This window comes from Callorhinchus milii, unplaced genomic scaffold (assembly GCF_018977255.1).
Source record: "Callorhinchus milii isolate IMCB2004 unplaced genomic scaffold, IMCB_Cmil_1.0 Scaffold4, whole genome shotgun sequence".
In the NCBI taxonomy this organism is placed as follows: Eukaryota; Metazoa; Chordata; class Chondrichthyes; order Chimaeriformes; family Callorhinchidae; genus Callorhinchus; species Callorhinchus milii.
This window is the reverse complement of record NW_024704745.1, coordinates 51350176-51368227: the sequence shown is the minus strand read 5'-3', so window position 1 is coordinate 51368227 and position 18052 is coordinate 51350176. Positions and strand designations below refer to the sequence as shown.

The 18052-nt window shown below is 38.2% G+C and overlaps 1 protein-coding gene across 1 annotated transcript in view; it reads left to right on the top strand.

Moving 5' to 3' along the window:
- Nucleotides 1–18052, top strand: part of LOC103183793 (BCL-6 corepressor) — a 131486-nt gene that overhangs the window by 68315 nt on the left and 45119 nt on the right. Inside the window, exons 3-9 of the mRNA XM_007901480.2 lie at nucleotides 3416–3509; nucleotides 4989–7796; nucleotides 9161–9217; nucleotides 9649–9832; nucleotides 14229–14306; nucleotides 15645–15992; nucleotides 17371–17712. Coding sequence (XP_007899671.1) covers nucleotides 3416–3509; nucleotides 4989–7796; nucleotides 9161–9217; nucleotides 9649–9832; nucleotides 14229–14306; nucleotides 15645–15992; nucleotides 17371–17712 — 3911 coding nt within the window. The remainder of the gene's footprint in view (nucleotides 1–3415; nucleotides 3510–4988; nucleotides 7797–9160; nucleotides 9218–9648; nucleotides 9833–14228; nucleotides 14307–15644; nucleotides 15993–17370; nucleotides 17713–18052) is intronic.

The window sequence follows — 18052 nt, the reverse complement described above, 5'->3', positions numbered from 1 at the left end:
TCTCCAGTTTGCCTGCAATTCGTATTTTGTGTAAGTCGTATTAAAATGTTATGATCCCAACTGATACGATTTATGTGAGTTTTACTGTACAATATCAGGCCAGTTCTTCAGCCAAAGAAGAGTTTTATCCTTTTTGGAACTGGATAGTTTAACTTCTCCTGACAGAGCAGTCAGCAGGGCCCTAAATAGAAACAACCCACAACTTCTGTCTCCCCTTCTACTACTCAGTGACTCCTAGGTACTGTGGGCATCACTACTAAAAGGAATTCCAAATGGGGATAGGTTGGGTCTGATGTTTTCACAGAGTGACAAAAGATTTCTGGATGGCTGAGTAGAGGAGGCTGAAGGAGCAATTTGCCCTCCATTTCGTGGGCTTGCTTCCAAAGTCGAGGTGAGTGATTTTTGTTAGGACAGTTTGAGGTGAGAAAAGAGACCTTTTGCAAATCAAGGTGCAAATCATTGTTGCTTCTGAAGTTAGTAATGTCTATTATGAAGGGAGAACGTTGTTTTACATCCATTACTTTAAAGTCCCTAAACGCACCAACCTTGGACAATGACAATTGATATAGCACCCTTCAGGTACAGTAACGTTTTACCGTGCATTTACAGGGGGCAAGTTTGGATGCTGAGTAAGGGAGTAGACCAGTTGACTAGCTCACCGCAGTCAAAACCAACAAACTACAATCTGCCAATCCGATCCGCCAATCGACTAACAACTGGGTTCCTACTTACTGCTAGGTAAACAAGGCATGTGGAGTAAGGAAACTTGCGTAACATTTCGCCCTGCAGGGAATTAAACCCAGGTCTCTCGTTTGCGAGGCGAGTGCTATAACCACTGAGCTACAAGACTCCACTTGTATAGTGCCTTTCATAATAGGAGGACATCCCAAAGTGCTGGACAGTCAAGAATGTGCACCTGAGTTGGGATCAGGAGGAGTGGAGGCCAGGCAGGGTAGGTATAGGAGGGTAACCGCAGGCGAGGTTGAAGAGGAAAATCTCGAGACGGGCCTTGAAGGAGACAAGGGAGGGGGAGAGGTGAAGATGACTATGTGATGGAGTTCCAAAGCATGGGGTCAGAAAAGCTGAAGACCCTATGACTGATGGTGGGGCAGGCAGGGCGGGAGACATGGAGCAGTCTAGAGTCCACTGAGTGGAAGGAGTGGACAGGCTGGTATAGGGTTAGCAGATCACAGAGCTAAGTGGTCAGCCTGAAACATAAGTAATTCTCCAATCTGGCTAAGAGAAGCCTATATGGTTGGATAGATATCTCAAGCATGTTACATGAAGGATCTTTATAGCCAACAGAAAGGAAACCTTCATCAGTCTGACTGTACAGGTAAAGATGAGCGTTTAATTAAGTGCACCAAACAGTCACCTCGTGCCAGCAATGTTATCACATCTTCTCATGGTGCTTCTTTGGAGATTCTCTCATATTTTACTGAGGATCCAAGTTAACTTATATTTTTATCTATCACCTTCCCATAGCCACGATTGGGAATATCTCATTATATCCTTAGTTCATGAAAATGCTTGGAGATTGTGATTTTTGTTTCCCATTCTTATGTGGGACTTGAATTTGATTCTGAGCAAGCTGTTGCAAAAGTATTGTGAAATTCTGTAAGTTTGTTTCTTTTACTTAAGATGATTACCTTATCCTCAAATTGTGCAACGGAACTGCATGAAATAAAAGCAGAGCCAAGTTACCTTGTTTATCAACGAGATAGGGCAGTTATTGAGATCAATTCAACCAATTGTTTCCAAGATAATTTTCACATTATCTCTTGTCACAGTGTTAATTTTAGCTACTTCCTTGGGATAAATAAAGTGCTGTTTGTTAGTGGATTAATATAAGCATGGAATGTAAACTTTTCTTGCAAAAATGAATGGTGAATAATTCAACCTTTTGTTTTGTCTGCTGAAATTAAATTTTGATATGCACTAAGTGCTTAAGCAAATAGTAATATATTTGCCTTGTTTGGGATTAGGACAAACCTTTTACTAAGTAGAATTGAGTTAATTAGGTATTGGAGTGTATACTTGTGTTAATTTTCTGGTATGGTGAGACCCACCAGAGATGCTTAGAGTTCAGTCTATCTGTGGCTATTACTTTGGCCAACATGCAGATGGTTCCTGCTGTTAGTAACGATCATTGTTTTCAGTTCACAGCATAGACAAACAGGCTCTTTGATGCTGCTGTATTTCATTGTAGCCAAAAATGTAGGTACTTAGAATCCCACCACTAAGATTTCTGCAACTTTTGTATACTCCAATTTATATTTGAACGTTGATTAAATGACAGAGAATGTTAGATTACCTGTAGGTATGGTATTCCATGTTCTTTGAAGAATCAAACTTTTACATCCAAAGCTCTCTCCTACTCTGACCATCAGTTTTTCTAACCAGGTACATATTTGACCTGCTTTCTTTATCATGTTATAGAGCCAAACAAATCTACTGGAGACCTTTCAATTCATTGTATTAGTTTCATTGTTTTGTCTCCCATGTATCCCATTCCCGATCTTGTGGTATTTCCTCCTATGCACTAATATCCTTCCACATGTACTTACCTAATTCATTTTTAAATGCCCCATCGATTCTGCTCCAACAGCCACCTCTGGGAAATCATTCTGAGGAAACAAATCTTCAGAATATACCAAATTACATAGTTCCAGTTACAATTTTAGATTTATGCTTCGCTATCCTTTTATCAGCAGAAATAGTTCTTCAAAACCCTTAAAACACCATAATACTGCTATTGCTTTTGGTCTCAGTGGTGCCTTTCCAACTCACCCGCATTTCTGAACAATTGAATGCAAAGATTCAGAATCATGCAGGCGCGAAGGCATTTTGTCATTTGGAAATATAGGTTTTGTCTGTTAAATTTAAATCAATTGAATGGCCTACTACAGCAGGGGAAGTCTAGGGGAACAAGGCTGCCCTTAACATAAAACCGGGTGGATGGGCAGGCGGGGACGGGGAGGGAGGAAAGATCACTCAGTGTACTACAGTTTTTGAAGGGTAAGGGTCCTTGTTGATCTGCTCCCAAGAAATGATGGCAATATCTTATTTGCAGTGGGAGATAAATTTTCAAATAATGAGGGAGTCTTGGCCTACAGTAGGTAATCTAACATTATCCCGTACAAAAGATAAAACAACATGCTTTACATCCCGATGGGGAAACCTCTATTGAATAAAAAAGTTGTTGAAACCTTAAGATAATTGTTCCTAAATCCCTAAGCAATTTTCCTAATGAATAAAGATACCACATATGCAAGTTAAGATTCACTTTTGGGAGTAGTTGTAATGATGCCCAAAGTAGGTTGTTTAAAAGTAACCAACACTAGAATATTCAATGCAAATGAATGTGCTTGGTATTAAGTTTAAAAAAAGTGTTAACTTTCAATTTAAATTACAGCAGGACTCTCCCCGTAAGTGATGGTGATTCTCAGAAAAGCATGAAGCGGTTTGGATTAAGGGAAGAGAACCACATGGCACACAGCTTGGGTGTGGTAAGTGGTTACTTACTCACCCAGAATTTGACAGCAAGTTAATTTTTCTGTAAAACACCTTTTAGTAATAATTTGAATGCTATGAATGGGGGATAATTTAAACTATCAATTATTGTTTACAGTTAAGACCCGTCATGCACATGGGATGTGCAATATCACTTTCACCTTAAAGCAGCATGTGACTAACATCTTCAATGTTTAAATTTTGATTTATAAATTACACTTTTATATATTAAGTATTATTATCTGCAAAGATGTCTAAAGCATTTTCATGTTAATAACTATTTGGGGAATATAAGTGATGATAAAAACAATGAAAGATTATTTGCACAAGCCATTAAATAAGTATCTTAAATATTAAATATAGCTTTAATCACATTAAACACTTAAGAAAATTAGAAGTTAAAAGTTTTACCCCTTCTATGCAACGCAATCAAACTATAATAACTAAAATAGCTTACCTACAAAGTTTAGATTTTGAAGAGTTTTAATAACTGGAATAGAACATTTCCTATTGAATTTTCCAAACAAACATTGAAAAAGTTACATTGCTCCACTTTGGGGTTGGTAGACTATATATATATATATATACACACACACACAGCCAGCGAATGCAGACAGTGAACGTACAGTTACTGAGCTGACCACAGAAGCAGCACTTATTGAAGTCATAGCAACTTAGTGCAGCCTGTTCTGTGGCTGTTCAGTTTGTCTAATTTATTTGTTTATCAGTCTTTATTTTTTGTTCATAAAATGTAATGTCATCAGTGCTTTCCAACACAATACAAAATTACATTTGTAAAGTGCCTTTCACGTCGGGAGGACGTCCCAAGGCGCTGAACAGTCAGGGATTAGGGTCCAAGCGGGGTGGAATGGGGGATCAGGGAGGGTGAAGGGCAGACAGGGTGGCCAAAGGCATGGTCAAAGAGTAGGGTCTTGAGGCGTGCCCTAAAGGAGGCAAGTGAGGGAGAGGGGCGAAGGGAATGTGGGATAGAGTTCCAGAGGGTGGGGGCAGAGTGGCTGAAGGCCTGACCGGTGGGGGACATGGAGCAGGCCAGATCCTGCTGACTGGGGGGAGCAGACAGATTGATAAGGGGTTAGCAGGTCAGAGAGGTAGGAGGGGCAGTTGAGAAAGGCATCTTGTTCGACCCTCAACTGTTCTAAGTTCCTGACTGGCTTGGTGAGGTGGAGTGTGCATCTGTGGATGCTGATGCTGATGCTGCCAGTGCCTGAGGTGCGGAGGTGCTGGCGTGAGTCAATCAGGAGAGCCTCGGTCTTGCTGACGTTCAACTGTAGAAAGTTGTAGAATGGTTGGCTTTTTTCATCATGTACAATACTTTGTAATGGATTTTATCATTTCATTAATATAGTGTATCAGAACATGAGCCAAATCTGGAATAAAGGCATTCATTAAAAGCTGAAACATTGCAAATGAATACATAGAATGAATATAATTAATCTTTGTCTAATTCTGTCCAGGTGGATGCAGCTTCAGTGAGGCAACTTGACAGACTTAGAGCTGCCAGCATAGAGAGAAGTGGGATAATGCAAGAAGAGCTGAGAAGCCATAATAGTATTATGTATCCCAGCACACGTGGACTCAGAAATGAAAAAGAACAAGAGGCTGCAGTTGCAATGACCAGTTTGGGATTTATGACTGATAGATTGTCTGATCTGAATTATAAATCACGTGCACCAGAAACACTAGAAAATGGCAATGGCTCTACAAAGTGCCATGAAGGCTATGGTACATTGTACAAATCACCTCCTGGACTACAAAAGGCTACTGGAGCTAGAGGTGAATCACTGGGGTTAGAAGGCCCTTCTAAACAAACTCCAGTGAATGGAACTGGTCCGAGTTACTTGCGACTTCCCTGGGTTAGCCCATACATGGAGAGCCCAGCACCAGGGATGTACCCCTTTGTAGACTCACCAAACAAATACCCAATGAGCATGTATAAAACTTGCTTGCTATCTTCACAGAACTCTTTTGGTTTACCACAACATCTCTCTTATTCACCAGTTTGTAATCACAGTGACCGTTTCCTGTACATACCACCACCACCACACTATGGCCTTCCTCACATACCTTCATCACTTCCTTCTCCACTGAGGATCACACCAGCTGCGACATCACCAATAATGTCTTCTATGGTTCACTGTCCAGATAAATGCCTTTCAGGGATGATGACAGGTAGCCCAAGGCTCCAAGTTGATCCACACATTTTGACACATCAAATATCAAGTTGCAAAAAAACAAGGCTCACAGCTACTGAAAAGTCAAGTGTTAGTATTCCTGCGGATCCTACTACATTGTTGCAATCACCAAGGCCAACTTCCCGGCTTCACCTGCCTTCACCACAGATTGGAGAGAACTCAGAATTTCAGAAACACCTAGCAAGAATATCTGCTCCTTCTCCCTCGATGGCACTTCCTCATGGTTACTTAAGTCTAAATAATGAATTCACCCCACCAACACGATCAACAAACAGCAAACTTTCAAAACCACCAGAATCTGTTGAAACCTTCCAACAAGCAGCAACACAGTCACGAAACTCCCAAAATGAACAAAAGGCTACTAAGTCTTCACCACAACTAGAAAAACAGACATCTACCAAAGACTGTAGTGAGAAGCCACTAGATCTATCCTCTAAAGTAGGTTATGGGGAGGCATCAAATGATCAAGTACCAAAGACTGAGAGTACTGAAAAGATGGCAACAGTTATGGCACCTGCCAAATGGCGAAATAGCACTTTATTGCCTGGCAGGGAAACACATTCTGATGGTTATTTAGCTTCATCGCATAATGATCTCCCCATTGAAAGACCTGCCATTATCAACAAATTGCACCCAACTTGGGCCATTCCTAGTACCAATTCACCTGGAGACCATCAAACCAGTAGTGTATTGGTGAGTAACAAAACACTAGAACGCATAATTCCTCATCAGAGAAGCTCATCGTGCCCCAGGATTGGGAGTTCCAATGGCGCTGTGAATCACATTCCTGGTTCTGTTTCTGGATTGGGTCGACCCGCCTCTGCTTCACCTTCACCTGAGTGGGCACCCTCGGAAAAGACACCTAAGAGTAACTCCACAAATAAAACATCTGTCATCCACCAGACCGGACGGTCTTCTCCAGCACCCAATAAGCAAGCCAGCAAAGGGACCAAAGGAGCTGGCCCAGATTTTGTGTCTCACGCAACTGAAAGTGCTCCTTCATCGGGTTCAATATTTTTATCTCCAAATGATGCCTTTCTATCACCACCTTTACCATATCCAAACAGATATTTCACCTTTTCTACACCTGAAGGACTGCCAATTGGCACCCTTCCATTACCTGCTTTATTGCCTAATGGCAGTTTGTACACAGGAAACTTGGCACCCAAGCATGGACTTTCTTACAGCAGCTTATCAACATGCAGAAATGAATATCCACTGTTTCATAATGCCCCAAATCTGATGAATCCTATCATCTCACCACCTACTACCATTCAAGAAGAGAAAAAGGGTGAAACAACACAGAGACGGTCCAGATCACATGATAGGCTTAGAATCAGTGACGAGCCACTTGCCAGACACAGGCCACCAGAAACATCTCCAAAATCAAATGTAGATCAGTTGTCCGTTTCACCCAGGGTCGAACTACCATGCCACAGTCCAAAAAATCAAGGCAAAGCATTTGCCAAAGAAAACAAAGATAAACACTTAATCTTTGAACACAATGAACATTGGGGAAAAACTGAAGCAAAAACACTTAGAAAGTGCATCATCCCGGTAAGCCACAACAAAACCTATTTCTCAAAAGAAAATGGTGAGAAAACAGCAGAGTCTATGGAAGCCGCTGCTGAAGTAGATGGTGTTAAAAAAGATCTCTACAAACCGGCAGAGGTCTGTAGTTCATCACAGGGTCAGTGTTTACCAAACCAGAAATTAAACAAAGAGAATATTTCAGACTGCCAAAGTAAAGTTGGATCAACAGTTCATTCAATTGCTGATGCATCAGAGGACAGTCATATGGCTGACGGTGCTGCCACATCTTTTGGCAAAGCAGATACTGATATGGAGTTTGGTGCTGAAACCCAGCAGTTTTTGGCTCGATTGAACTACTGTGATACCAAAGACAGAACTGATGATTCGGCGAGTGCTAAATATATGAAGCCGAAGAAATCTAACCTCACAAAGCGTATTGCAAATTCAGCTGGGTATGTGGGAGATAGATTTAAGTGTGTCACAACAGAACTGTATGCTGACTCTAGCCAGCTTAGTCGAGAACAACGAGCACTACAGGTGAGTGGTTGACTTGTTTGTCAGTAACTTATGAGATGTAACAATGTAAATCTACAAAAGGAACTGGTAAGATCTTCTTTAATTTGTAATAAGACCTGATATCAGTTTAAAAACTTTGAAAAAAGTTAAAAGTAAAAGAAGAGATACTATATAAATTAAGGATGTTTTAACAAGGTTTGAGCTACATCCCATAAATCATATTAGATTTTTTTGATGCATCACATCACAATCTAAGAATTGACTTGATGATCATTATGAAAATCCAACCGTTTCTTGTGAGGATTGGTAGCATAAATTACAACACGCGTAAACAAGCTATCACAATTTAGACTTGTATCAAAAAGGGTTACTTGATAATTTTACAGTGTACAATCAGTAGTTGTAATACGCCGCAGTACCTGAAAATTCTATTCCTTTAATTTGCATGTCCAAGTATCTAAATATGCAGACAGCACCTTTGCCTGCTGTCTGTTTTGCTGCTGCACCTTTGAGATCAATACATACCTTTTGTTTTTCATAACTTATTACCTCTTCACCTATCTAGTCAAATTATCCTGATGCAACAGCATATATTTCAGGATAGAAAATGAGGGAGAATAAGTTATGTGTATATATATATTATATACATATATAATATGTATGATATACAATACATAATATATACATACGCCATATAATAGATGGTTAAAGAATGAATTTGATTTGTACAGGACTTCATTTATAGTTATGCTCCTTACACACTTATTGGGATCTATCTTACACTGACTGCTAGAAATAGCAATCTTTTTGCTACATCTTTATAGTCAGAAATTCTATTAAAAAGCCATGGAGAAAAGATTGCTATATTTAGCTTTCAATATAAAATAGACCCTACTGGCCTCTAATGAATTTGGGGCTTTTGCATACCTGAGTGTAATTCATTCATGTCTATTCTTATTTATATGTAACTCTAGCATGTTTAAGTACAGTATCGTAGGCATTGTCTGCTGTTGTTTTTTCTTGCACTGTAGCTTTAAGATAGGAAGTTTGCAAAGATCAAACAAGTTGTCTTGTCATGGTCAATAGGTGCCGAAAGATAAGTTTCCCCCACAGTAGTTTCATTATGTCTGAGTTCACTATCTGTGGATATGAACAAGATGATTTCCCCCACCCCGTACGTATTTGTGTTTTTTTCACACAGTTGTACTTAGCTATCTATACATATTTATTGTTTGTAAGGTCTACTGTAAACATTGCACCTTTACACATATTTTTGATAGGTGAATAGCCTTTTGATGAATTCATTCTTGTTGTGAAATATTGGTTTGTGTCTGTAAAAAATGAATGAAAAAGTTGCCCACTGAGTGCCCATTTTAATTGAATAGATGGAAGGATTATCACAAGAGGACAGTATTTTATATCAGCCTGCTGCTTACTGTGAGGTCAGTTCTTAAAATTTTTTCTCAGATTGTTTTAACTTAAAAGAACTGTTAAATGACTTGTAGTTAAAGTTTTGACTATAGGACATTGGTTGTGGACCCCAGGACTAGTATGCAAACTACCTTCCTTGTGTTGTGTTGAAACTCTCAAGCATGTTTCAGTATTCTATACAACAGAAATATATTGCATTTTTTTTACATGCAACAATCTTCCTTTTTCATGGGGGACATTATACCTGTACATTTTATTAAATAGTGCATCAGTACAACTTAAGAAAAACACTGTCCAAGACTGTTATCTTTTGTTGTTTTTAGAAGTTTTCTTTCAATGAGGATTCAGTGTAGGTGTGAAAAATAAGTTAGGTTTGATACAGCTGGTAAATTGTTAGAAACAGACTGTCATTATCTTGTTAATCTTTTCATTTATGTTCTAGCGTGCTATGATGCGTTTCTCTGAGATTGAGATGAAGCAGCGGGATGATATTACGCTATCCGAAGACTCATTTGAAGACAGCAAACTAAATGATGCTGAATGGAAAAACATCAATGGGAAGAAGGAAAGGAATTCAGTGGAGAATTCAGAAGATGATTTTGTTCCTGGAGAACATTATGACGACAGTGAGTAGCATTAGCAGTAGTATTGTTGGGAGATTTTTTATGCACTTGAAAGGGGAGGCAATTTTGTCTTTTATAATGATTGATGGAATTAAATGCCAATTGATCAACATGGTCATTCACCATCTCAATAAACTGAGTACCGATAGCATGGAAAATTTCTAAACTGCCAGTGAAATGGATGCATTTAATGGTGTGTTTTTTATTTGCATAATTTATTTATTTGCAATTTGTATTCTTTGATAGACTGAACAATTTTTTTTCGAAATTCAAAAATTTCTATCCCAAATCACCACTGTTTAACAAAATCCCTGGCTGTCCAGTGCCTTGGGACATCCTCCCGACGTGCAAGGCGCTATACAAATGTAATTTGTATTGTATTGTATCTTCATGTGAAACCTTAATAACTTAATAATCTATACTAACTACATGCATGTGAGGTTAGCTGTGCTCACAATCCCTGACACTTGCTCCAACTACAACATGACTAATGCAATTTATTTTTTAATGTCATTTTACTATATGCAGGAGTATTGTAACCTTGTAAAAGAGAACATACTGTTTTTTCAGGAAAAAGGTCCAGACGACATTATTAAAACTACTGTCTTATTCCTTATTTATGTTTCCTTTAACAATAAAAACACTTCCTAAATTGTGATATTAAGACAATACAGCAAAACTCAGTAGCTGGGCTGTAGGGAAGAAAGCAGTTTGGGAAAGCAGTTTATTTTGATAATCACCAGAAACTGAAAGACCAGGTTATATTCTTATCCACAAACAAATACTAAGAAAATCATTACTGTTGCCTAATTTGTGTGTCTAAACTGCAAAATAATTCCGATTTAAATGCATGTGCTTAAATGGAAAAAGCTTCATGAACAACAACAAAATTACATTTATAAATAGCCTTTCACGTCGGGAGGACGTCCCAAAGCGCTGAACAGTCAGATGTCGAGGCCCGAGCATGGGGGAGGGATGGTGTATGGGTGAGGGAGACCAAAGGCACGGTTGAAGAGAAGAGAAAGCTCAATGTTGTAGTTCTTTGGACTTCCTCTCATATTGGTTTACTGCAAATGGTATTTGCTACAAGTATTATTTTGTGGGAATAACAATGAAGTAGCCATTGGTTAAATATCTGAGCTCTATACTGTCTCAGTCCGTCTTATCTGTACAACTGTTATTCAGACTGATAACAGCCAGAAGAATATTGTGGTGTCTATTTTACACTGGCCACTAAAAATAGTGATCTTTTCACTACATTTTTGTAATGAGAATTGACAGTGACTGTAGGCAGGCAATTCAGCTGTAGGGGACAAGGCAGCTGTGCCCAGTCCTATCTTCGACTGCCATTCAGAGACCCTTACCTCGAGTAGGAAGCACTTATTACAGATCAGGACCAGGATTTTCTTTTCTGTAACTGAGGGGCACTAAAGCCAAACTTGGTGCCCTTAGTGACACAGACAGAGGATTGAACCTAGGATCTTCAGCTGCTCACACCCACGCTTTGATACCCTTTGTCTTTTTAAACAATGCTTTATGTTATATGTCTATGTGGGAACAATTGGAGAGACACGGAGACAAAAATAATAGTTATATCTTGAATCACAATCTTTTTAATGTTCCTTTTTATTGCATACATTATTATTAGAAATTATGTATTTGACAAATTAACCAGTTTTGGCACAGATAGGAAATCACCCACAATTTTAGACACCAGGCACCCGACATCTGTGACCATTCAACATTTCAAACAGTCTTAGTTGAACTTATCTTTACCACTTACATTCACCCACAAATACACAGTCACTCCACTTCACAGTAAATCCTGTGAAGCTGTTTGGGATGTCCTGCCAATATGAAAAGCACTATATCAAATGCAAGGATTATTATTCTTATTAAAACTCCACTTTCTTTACTATTTAAATCTCAAGAAACAAATTAGTAAAGAAGAACTGTAGGTGTGGTACTAAAATGTTAGGCACATTTAAAAAAAAAAATTTGTTACCATAAATGTAAGCAGGAAATTAATGGAAAGACTACAAGCTGAAAGGATGGACAAGGAGCAGTTGGGCCTCTTAACAATCATGGTTTTTTTGCTACCATTTCTTTGGCAGTAAAATTGCCACACATTTGGCAAAAACTGAGAGTGTGAATCAACGTTGCCCTATGAAAAAGTAGTTTAAAATCAAGAACGATTTTTAATAAAGTGTGAATATTTACTTTGACTTATTGAACACTGGTATTAAAATTGCGCTTAATTATACTCTTTTGCTAATAATAATTGATATAAAAGTTGGCAAATTTGTTAAAATATAATTTGCCAATCTGGATTCTCCCTCTACACCTTGCCTCTTAAAATGACAGTCTCTGTACATTAAGCTGGTTAGAGGTTTTCAGTAGGAAACCATTCAGTTCTGGACTTAAAGAGTCATCATTCTTCACTTGAAGGGTTTGGGAAACTTTTCCATTGGTTTTCTGATATTGATGGCGGTGACATAAATTGCACCTTAATACAGTGCCCTTTCACTTACATTGTGAAACAAATGATACATGGTTCTTCCACCTCAAAACAAATTAGCCCAATGCTTTCCTATGAAGACTTTGTCTCTTTTGTGAAAAGACAATCGGCGAGACATTTCTCTTGCTGCAAAGTGTAGCGGCTTTGACAATATGTGGTCAGGAAGGATGTGGGCCTTAGGTAGGGTTTCTATTGTGAACCCCACATTGTTGGTCACTGCACTTACCTGAAATTTCACCCCCATATGTTAAGTATATATGATTGCTGAATCTGCAAAGTTAATTGTCACCTTTTTGTAGCCCTATTTTCCTGGCATTTTGACTGCTGTTTGCCAAGAGCATCACATCTTATATTTTGTTCCTATGCCTGCCATGCTCAGCCCAGCACATATTCCAGGCCATCATAATATTGTAGCATTTTAATGCCGTAGTGAGAAAGCGTTTCTGAGATGAAAGGGAAATCCAATTTCCGTGAGCAATTTAGTCAGCAGGTTTCCTCTCCACAAGGTCACTGTTGCTCCGGAAGTATTAGTTGACACTCCAATGCTCTTTTAGTCTCTTTAGTTGTCTGACAGTGAAAAACAGTAATGAAGCTGCTTGGTTGCTGTGGTGAATTGAAATTATTACCATGACAACAGTGCTTTGGAGTGTTTCCATGGTGCGAACATGACAATAAATTATGGGATGTGCCACAGGTCATATGATTCTCATTAGATGAGATCAAGTGATTTTACAAACCACAAAAAAAACACTGTTGTACCAGTTGTGTCATGTGTTGGGTCAGCAATCTAATTACTAATCATTTTGTATATTGATGAGTTACTTCTAAGACAATAAATTAATGAATGTTAGTGCTTTTATAGCTTTTTCCCTTCGATTTTATCCTTATCTACTGTTTTCTGTGAATGGCAAGCATACCTACAAGTAACACACATAAATGCCTGTTCTTCAAATGTGATCTTATGCAGCCAGTGCCAACAGCCTATTCAATCATGGGGTGGGTGACAATTAGTGCCAGGAGGCTATTCAATCATTGGTGGGTGAGTGAGAGTGGGAATGAATCACAGTGAAGCCCAATTGTATTCTGAGCCAACATCTATACACACTCGTGTCCAGCAGGGGTCACCAGGAATCAATCTGGAACTTGGATTCCTGGCAATTTCTTCCCCCTTCCCCCATTACCCTGAGGACATTAAGGTCAATTTTAGCTCCTCCAACAGCCACATTTGGTAGTATGAACAAACAGCTCAGGCTGGGGATTGAATCTGGGACGTTGTTATCCACTGATCTATGCAAATTTCTTGTTAAAGCAATTTAAAATGTATTTGTGACAACTACACAAATGGCATAGTCACATAATTGTAGCTCCTCAGATGTTGAAAAGCTTTTTTTTCGTGATCACTGGCTGCTGTTATTGTTCTCACCTGGTCGAAGCAGATTGGTCTAAACAAAATGTAATGATGTGTGAATCCAGAGTCAGACGTAATGGTTTTACGTTATTGTTTTGTTGACCTCTTTGAATACAATGAGAACTTGAAACTTAGCACATCATTGACAGCTATATTAGGTTGAAAATTGTGTTGTTTCTTAACGAATATCACATGGAATCTGTTGAAAAAACATTTAATTTTTTACTCCAATATCTAAAATGTTAGTGTTCAATATAGTTTGATGTATAATGCTAGCAGAATTAACTACATTGGTGACTGAAATGCAAGTTGAACAATGTACTGTTTTGTAATGGAGATATTATGACTATAATGTTCCATTTCTTTGTAGTTTTACTGAAGGTAATTAGAGTGCTGAATTAAGACTGAATAACCAGTTATTTGTTTAATCAGAAAGATGTTTTGTTTAATGCATTATTTTTCTTTTAAACTAGCCCTTAACAAGACGCATAAAAACGGATTCCAAGATTTTATCCCATTTTTGCTGAAAGTGCGAACACGGAATCAGTCTGGTGTGTACATATATTCTTGGTTTAATATGACCATAGATTCCTTGATTTTTCTTGGACTTTCAGAGGAAGGTTTAAACTATACTGAATGAACTTTTATACACTTGAATCCTTATAAAAACACTAATAATTTGCACAAAAAATCTGCTTTGATCAGAAATTCTTTTCAATTATGAATTGAATATGAATGTACTATTATGCTTTAAATCAAGTGTGCTCTATTATGTTTTCTGTTTCTATGATGTACAACTTCATGGAGTATAAAGATGGAAAATTGGTGCAGTTATGTAATGGTGCAGTTATGTAACCATTTCTGAAGTATGATAATGTTATTTTGTAGAATTCGTTTGGAGGAGTTAGTGTGGATTTTCAGGTGGGGAAATAAAACCGCAAGTTTCCTTACACCCCACACACTTCTGTTTAACTAGCAGTAAGTAGGAACTCGTTTGTTAGTTGATTAGTAGATCATTTTTCCAAGCGGTAATAATCCCTCCAAAAAAATAATAATCATTCTGGTCACTCAATCCATGACTGCTGTGTGCAATTGCCTGCTGCGTTTCGCCCACAAAATATATCAAATGCCAGGTTTATTATTGTAAAACCTCCTCATTGGTGTTATTTACCAGCCTTGGAGTTAGCAACAAGAAATATCGACCAGGATTCCTGCTCTTGATTGCTATACAGAGACACCTTCCTGGAAGTATGTATGGACTTTGGGCGAAGGCAGAATCTGACTGAGCTGTGATGCTCCCAGTAGTCCAATAGCTTGCCACTTCTTACTGTGAAAGTTCACACATAAATAATGGGTGAGGTGTAGGAGGATAATTGGTGCCCGTGAAACCATACCCAGGGAGTTGAAAATACTTTCATGAGGAGTAGAAAAAATGTGGCAACAACAGAGGATACATGCAGATTGATGGCTTAAGTTTTATTTACTTGTATGTTTTTAAAAGATTTAGTCATTGGTTAAAATAGATTGAGATGATTAATCTGAGAAAGTAGACGTTTTCTGGAGTTGGGTAGAAATTAGTTTCAAAATTTCTTTTACTGAATCTTTATTGCTGTTGATTTAAGATACATTTCCCATTTTTATTCAAGTTCAAAGTAGTAACATGGATGCATTGATCTGCATCAGGTGGGTCGAATAACTAATTTTCATTCTGTAAACGAGAATGAAAGAATAATGACCCTTTGTACAGTGTGTAAAAAGAAAAAAATCTGTGACATGCCAATAGCAAATCAGATTACTTTGCTTCTGGGATGTTTAAAGTTTAAATTTTCTATGATAGAATTGTCACTGAACATTAGAATATAGAAGAACATTTTGTGAACTCTCTCCAGGTGACTTGGAATTCAGTACACAAGATCTGATAGAAAAGTATGAAAACGGAGAATGTTGGACCGATGACGTTCGTATTGAGAGCTCTACGTCCCAGAAAGAATCGGTATCTAATGAGGACTTAGAAGTGGCTCCAGAAACTCATCACCAAGAGGATGTTAGCTACAGTCCTGAGTTTTGTTTTGACAACCATAACCAGCACTGCAAGGAGAAGTTTGAGGATGACCAGGAGAAAATAAACATTCCTGAAGTACAATCAGAGATGAAGGAAAACAATGAGACATGCATTAATCGTCCTAAGGAAACAGAAATTTTCAAGATGAAAAGAAAAAGACAACATTCTCTCCCAGGTGAGAACAATAACACGACCATTATTTTTCATTTTATTGACATGTATAAACATTTACAAATCTGTTGGTGGGTGTTAATAATAATACTAATTCTTGCACTTGATATAGCATCTTATCATGTCTTCAAGACACCTCAACGCGCTTCAGGGAATACACTGTAAAGTGAATTGACTGTATATTTTGTGGGCGAAAAGTGGCAGCCAATTGCCTCAACCAACATTCAAATTCAGCCATATTAGCTTTTGGGTTGAATACCTTGCTTTAGCAGAACAAACCACCTCTGGGAAGGAATTGCAACAAAGGCAAAGTTTGCACTTATCCACGACATACATAGTAGAATTGATTATAGAGAGAATCTCATTTTCTGGTCGTCCCCAATCCAACAGTATAGAGCTTGAAAATATATCAAAGTACTCTAGGCAATTCACAACTTTTTTTGAACCCCATCTATTTGATACATAGACTTCCTGTTATTATTGCCCCTCCCCCCATTTCCTTAATGTGCTGACTCCTGTTTTACTGTTCATTGGCACTGACTCCCTTCCCCATCCCACCACCACTGCCTTCCAATTTTTTGGGTGTGAACCTAGAAAGTAGGTGATCCCTGATTGTTACCATATTAAACAATGGATTTATTAACTGAGTCATCATGGGGAGCTCTTTCAATAATCTTCATAAAAAATAAGGCTAATACTGTAATTTACCATAATATTTTAAGTTTCAAACCACTAAGCGTGTAAAGATACAACAAAGATTTCACACTTGTAAACATTTTAAAGACCTGAATACAGATAACTTCACATAAGTGTTCATCAGTGTATTTCATCATCACAGGAACTAACCAGCTTTTTATACCCAAATCTATGATTCATTGTTTAAATTCTGAATCTGTAATGTACAAGAAACAAAATGCTAAAAGTTAAAATAAAAACATTCATCTCAACACAAGTGCGAGGGACATTCTGAATATAAATCTTCATTTAGCTGTATTTAATCTATTAAGTATTTACCTTTTATGAGCATAAATAATAAGTACCTTACCCTAAAGTCAAAATAATGGATTACATATGTTTTCAGATTTGGATACCATACAGACTTCTCATGGTAGAAAAGTAATATTGCAGCAAAGAAATGGTTAACGCACTATCTTTCATTGACATAAATGAACCATTCCAGTTTGTCACCGGAGGTTCCCATTCCCCCATTGTTATTATCTTGGATTGTACAGAAAATAACAACAATTTGTACCATTGACATAACATTGGTTTTGAAGCTGTAATGGTCTTCTGTTGGTCATAATATTAGTGCTACCTATTGTTATTTATAGTTTTGCTTGCTTAAGGGTATAGTTTATTGATCTGAACTATTTTCACATTAGATGAATGGACTGAAAAGGAGATGAACGATGAATCCACAGACAATTCAGAAGATTCACATTCGAGTGAAGTAACAAACCTAAAGGTGTGCATTGAGCTGACAGGGCTGCACCCACGCAAACAGAGGCACCTGCACCACCTTAGGGAACTCTGGGAGCAGCAGGTATCCCCTGACCGATCAGCCTCTTCCAAGCCAGCTCGTCACAGTAGGAAGGAGGTAGCTGGACTTAAGGAGTCTGAGCTCAATGCAAAGGAAACCGAGGGCAAAGGCAGGAAAGGAACAGAGGTCAAAGCCAGCAGAAGTGGGTCCGATGACTCCTTTAATGGAAGTGACATTGAAAAAGGTAAATTTGAGATGGGAGTTACCTCTCTTTTTGTTCATTCAACTAAACAGTTCACATAAATTCCTGGACAAAATGCAGAATTTAGCAGCATCCATTGTTTGCTTTCAGGGTATCACGAAGTACAAAGTAATCCAGAAGCAGGAATTGTTTTATTTCTTCTAATAGGTCCTTCCCTGCCATATACCCTGCTACAGTTTAGAGGGTGAGATTGTTTATCCCTTAGGTAACTTCCCGGGGGTGAACTGACAAGGAGGTGCTCTTCAAATGGGGGAGATTAGAAGATGACAGTTTTTCTTTCTGTGAGATGGAAGAAAATGTTTTGGTCTGGAACTCCAATTAG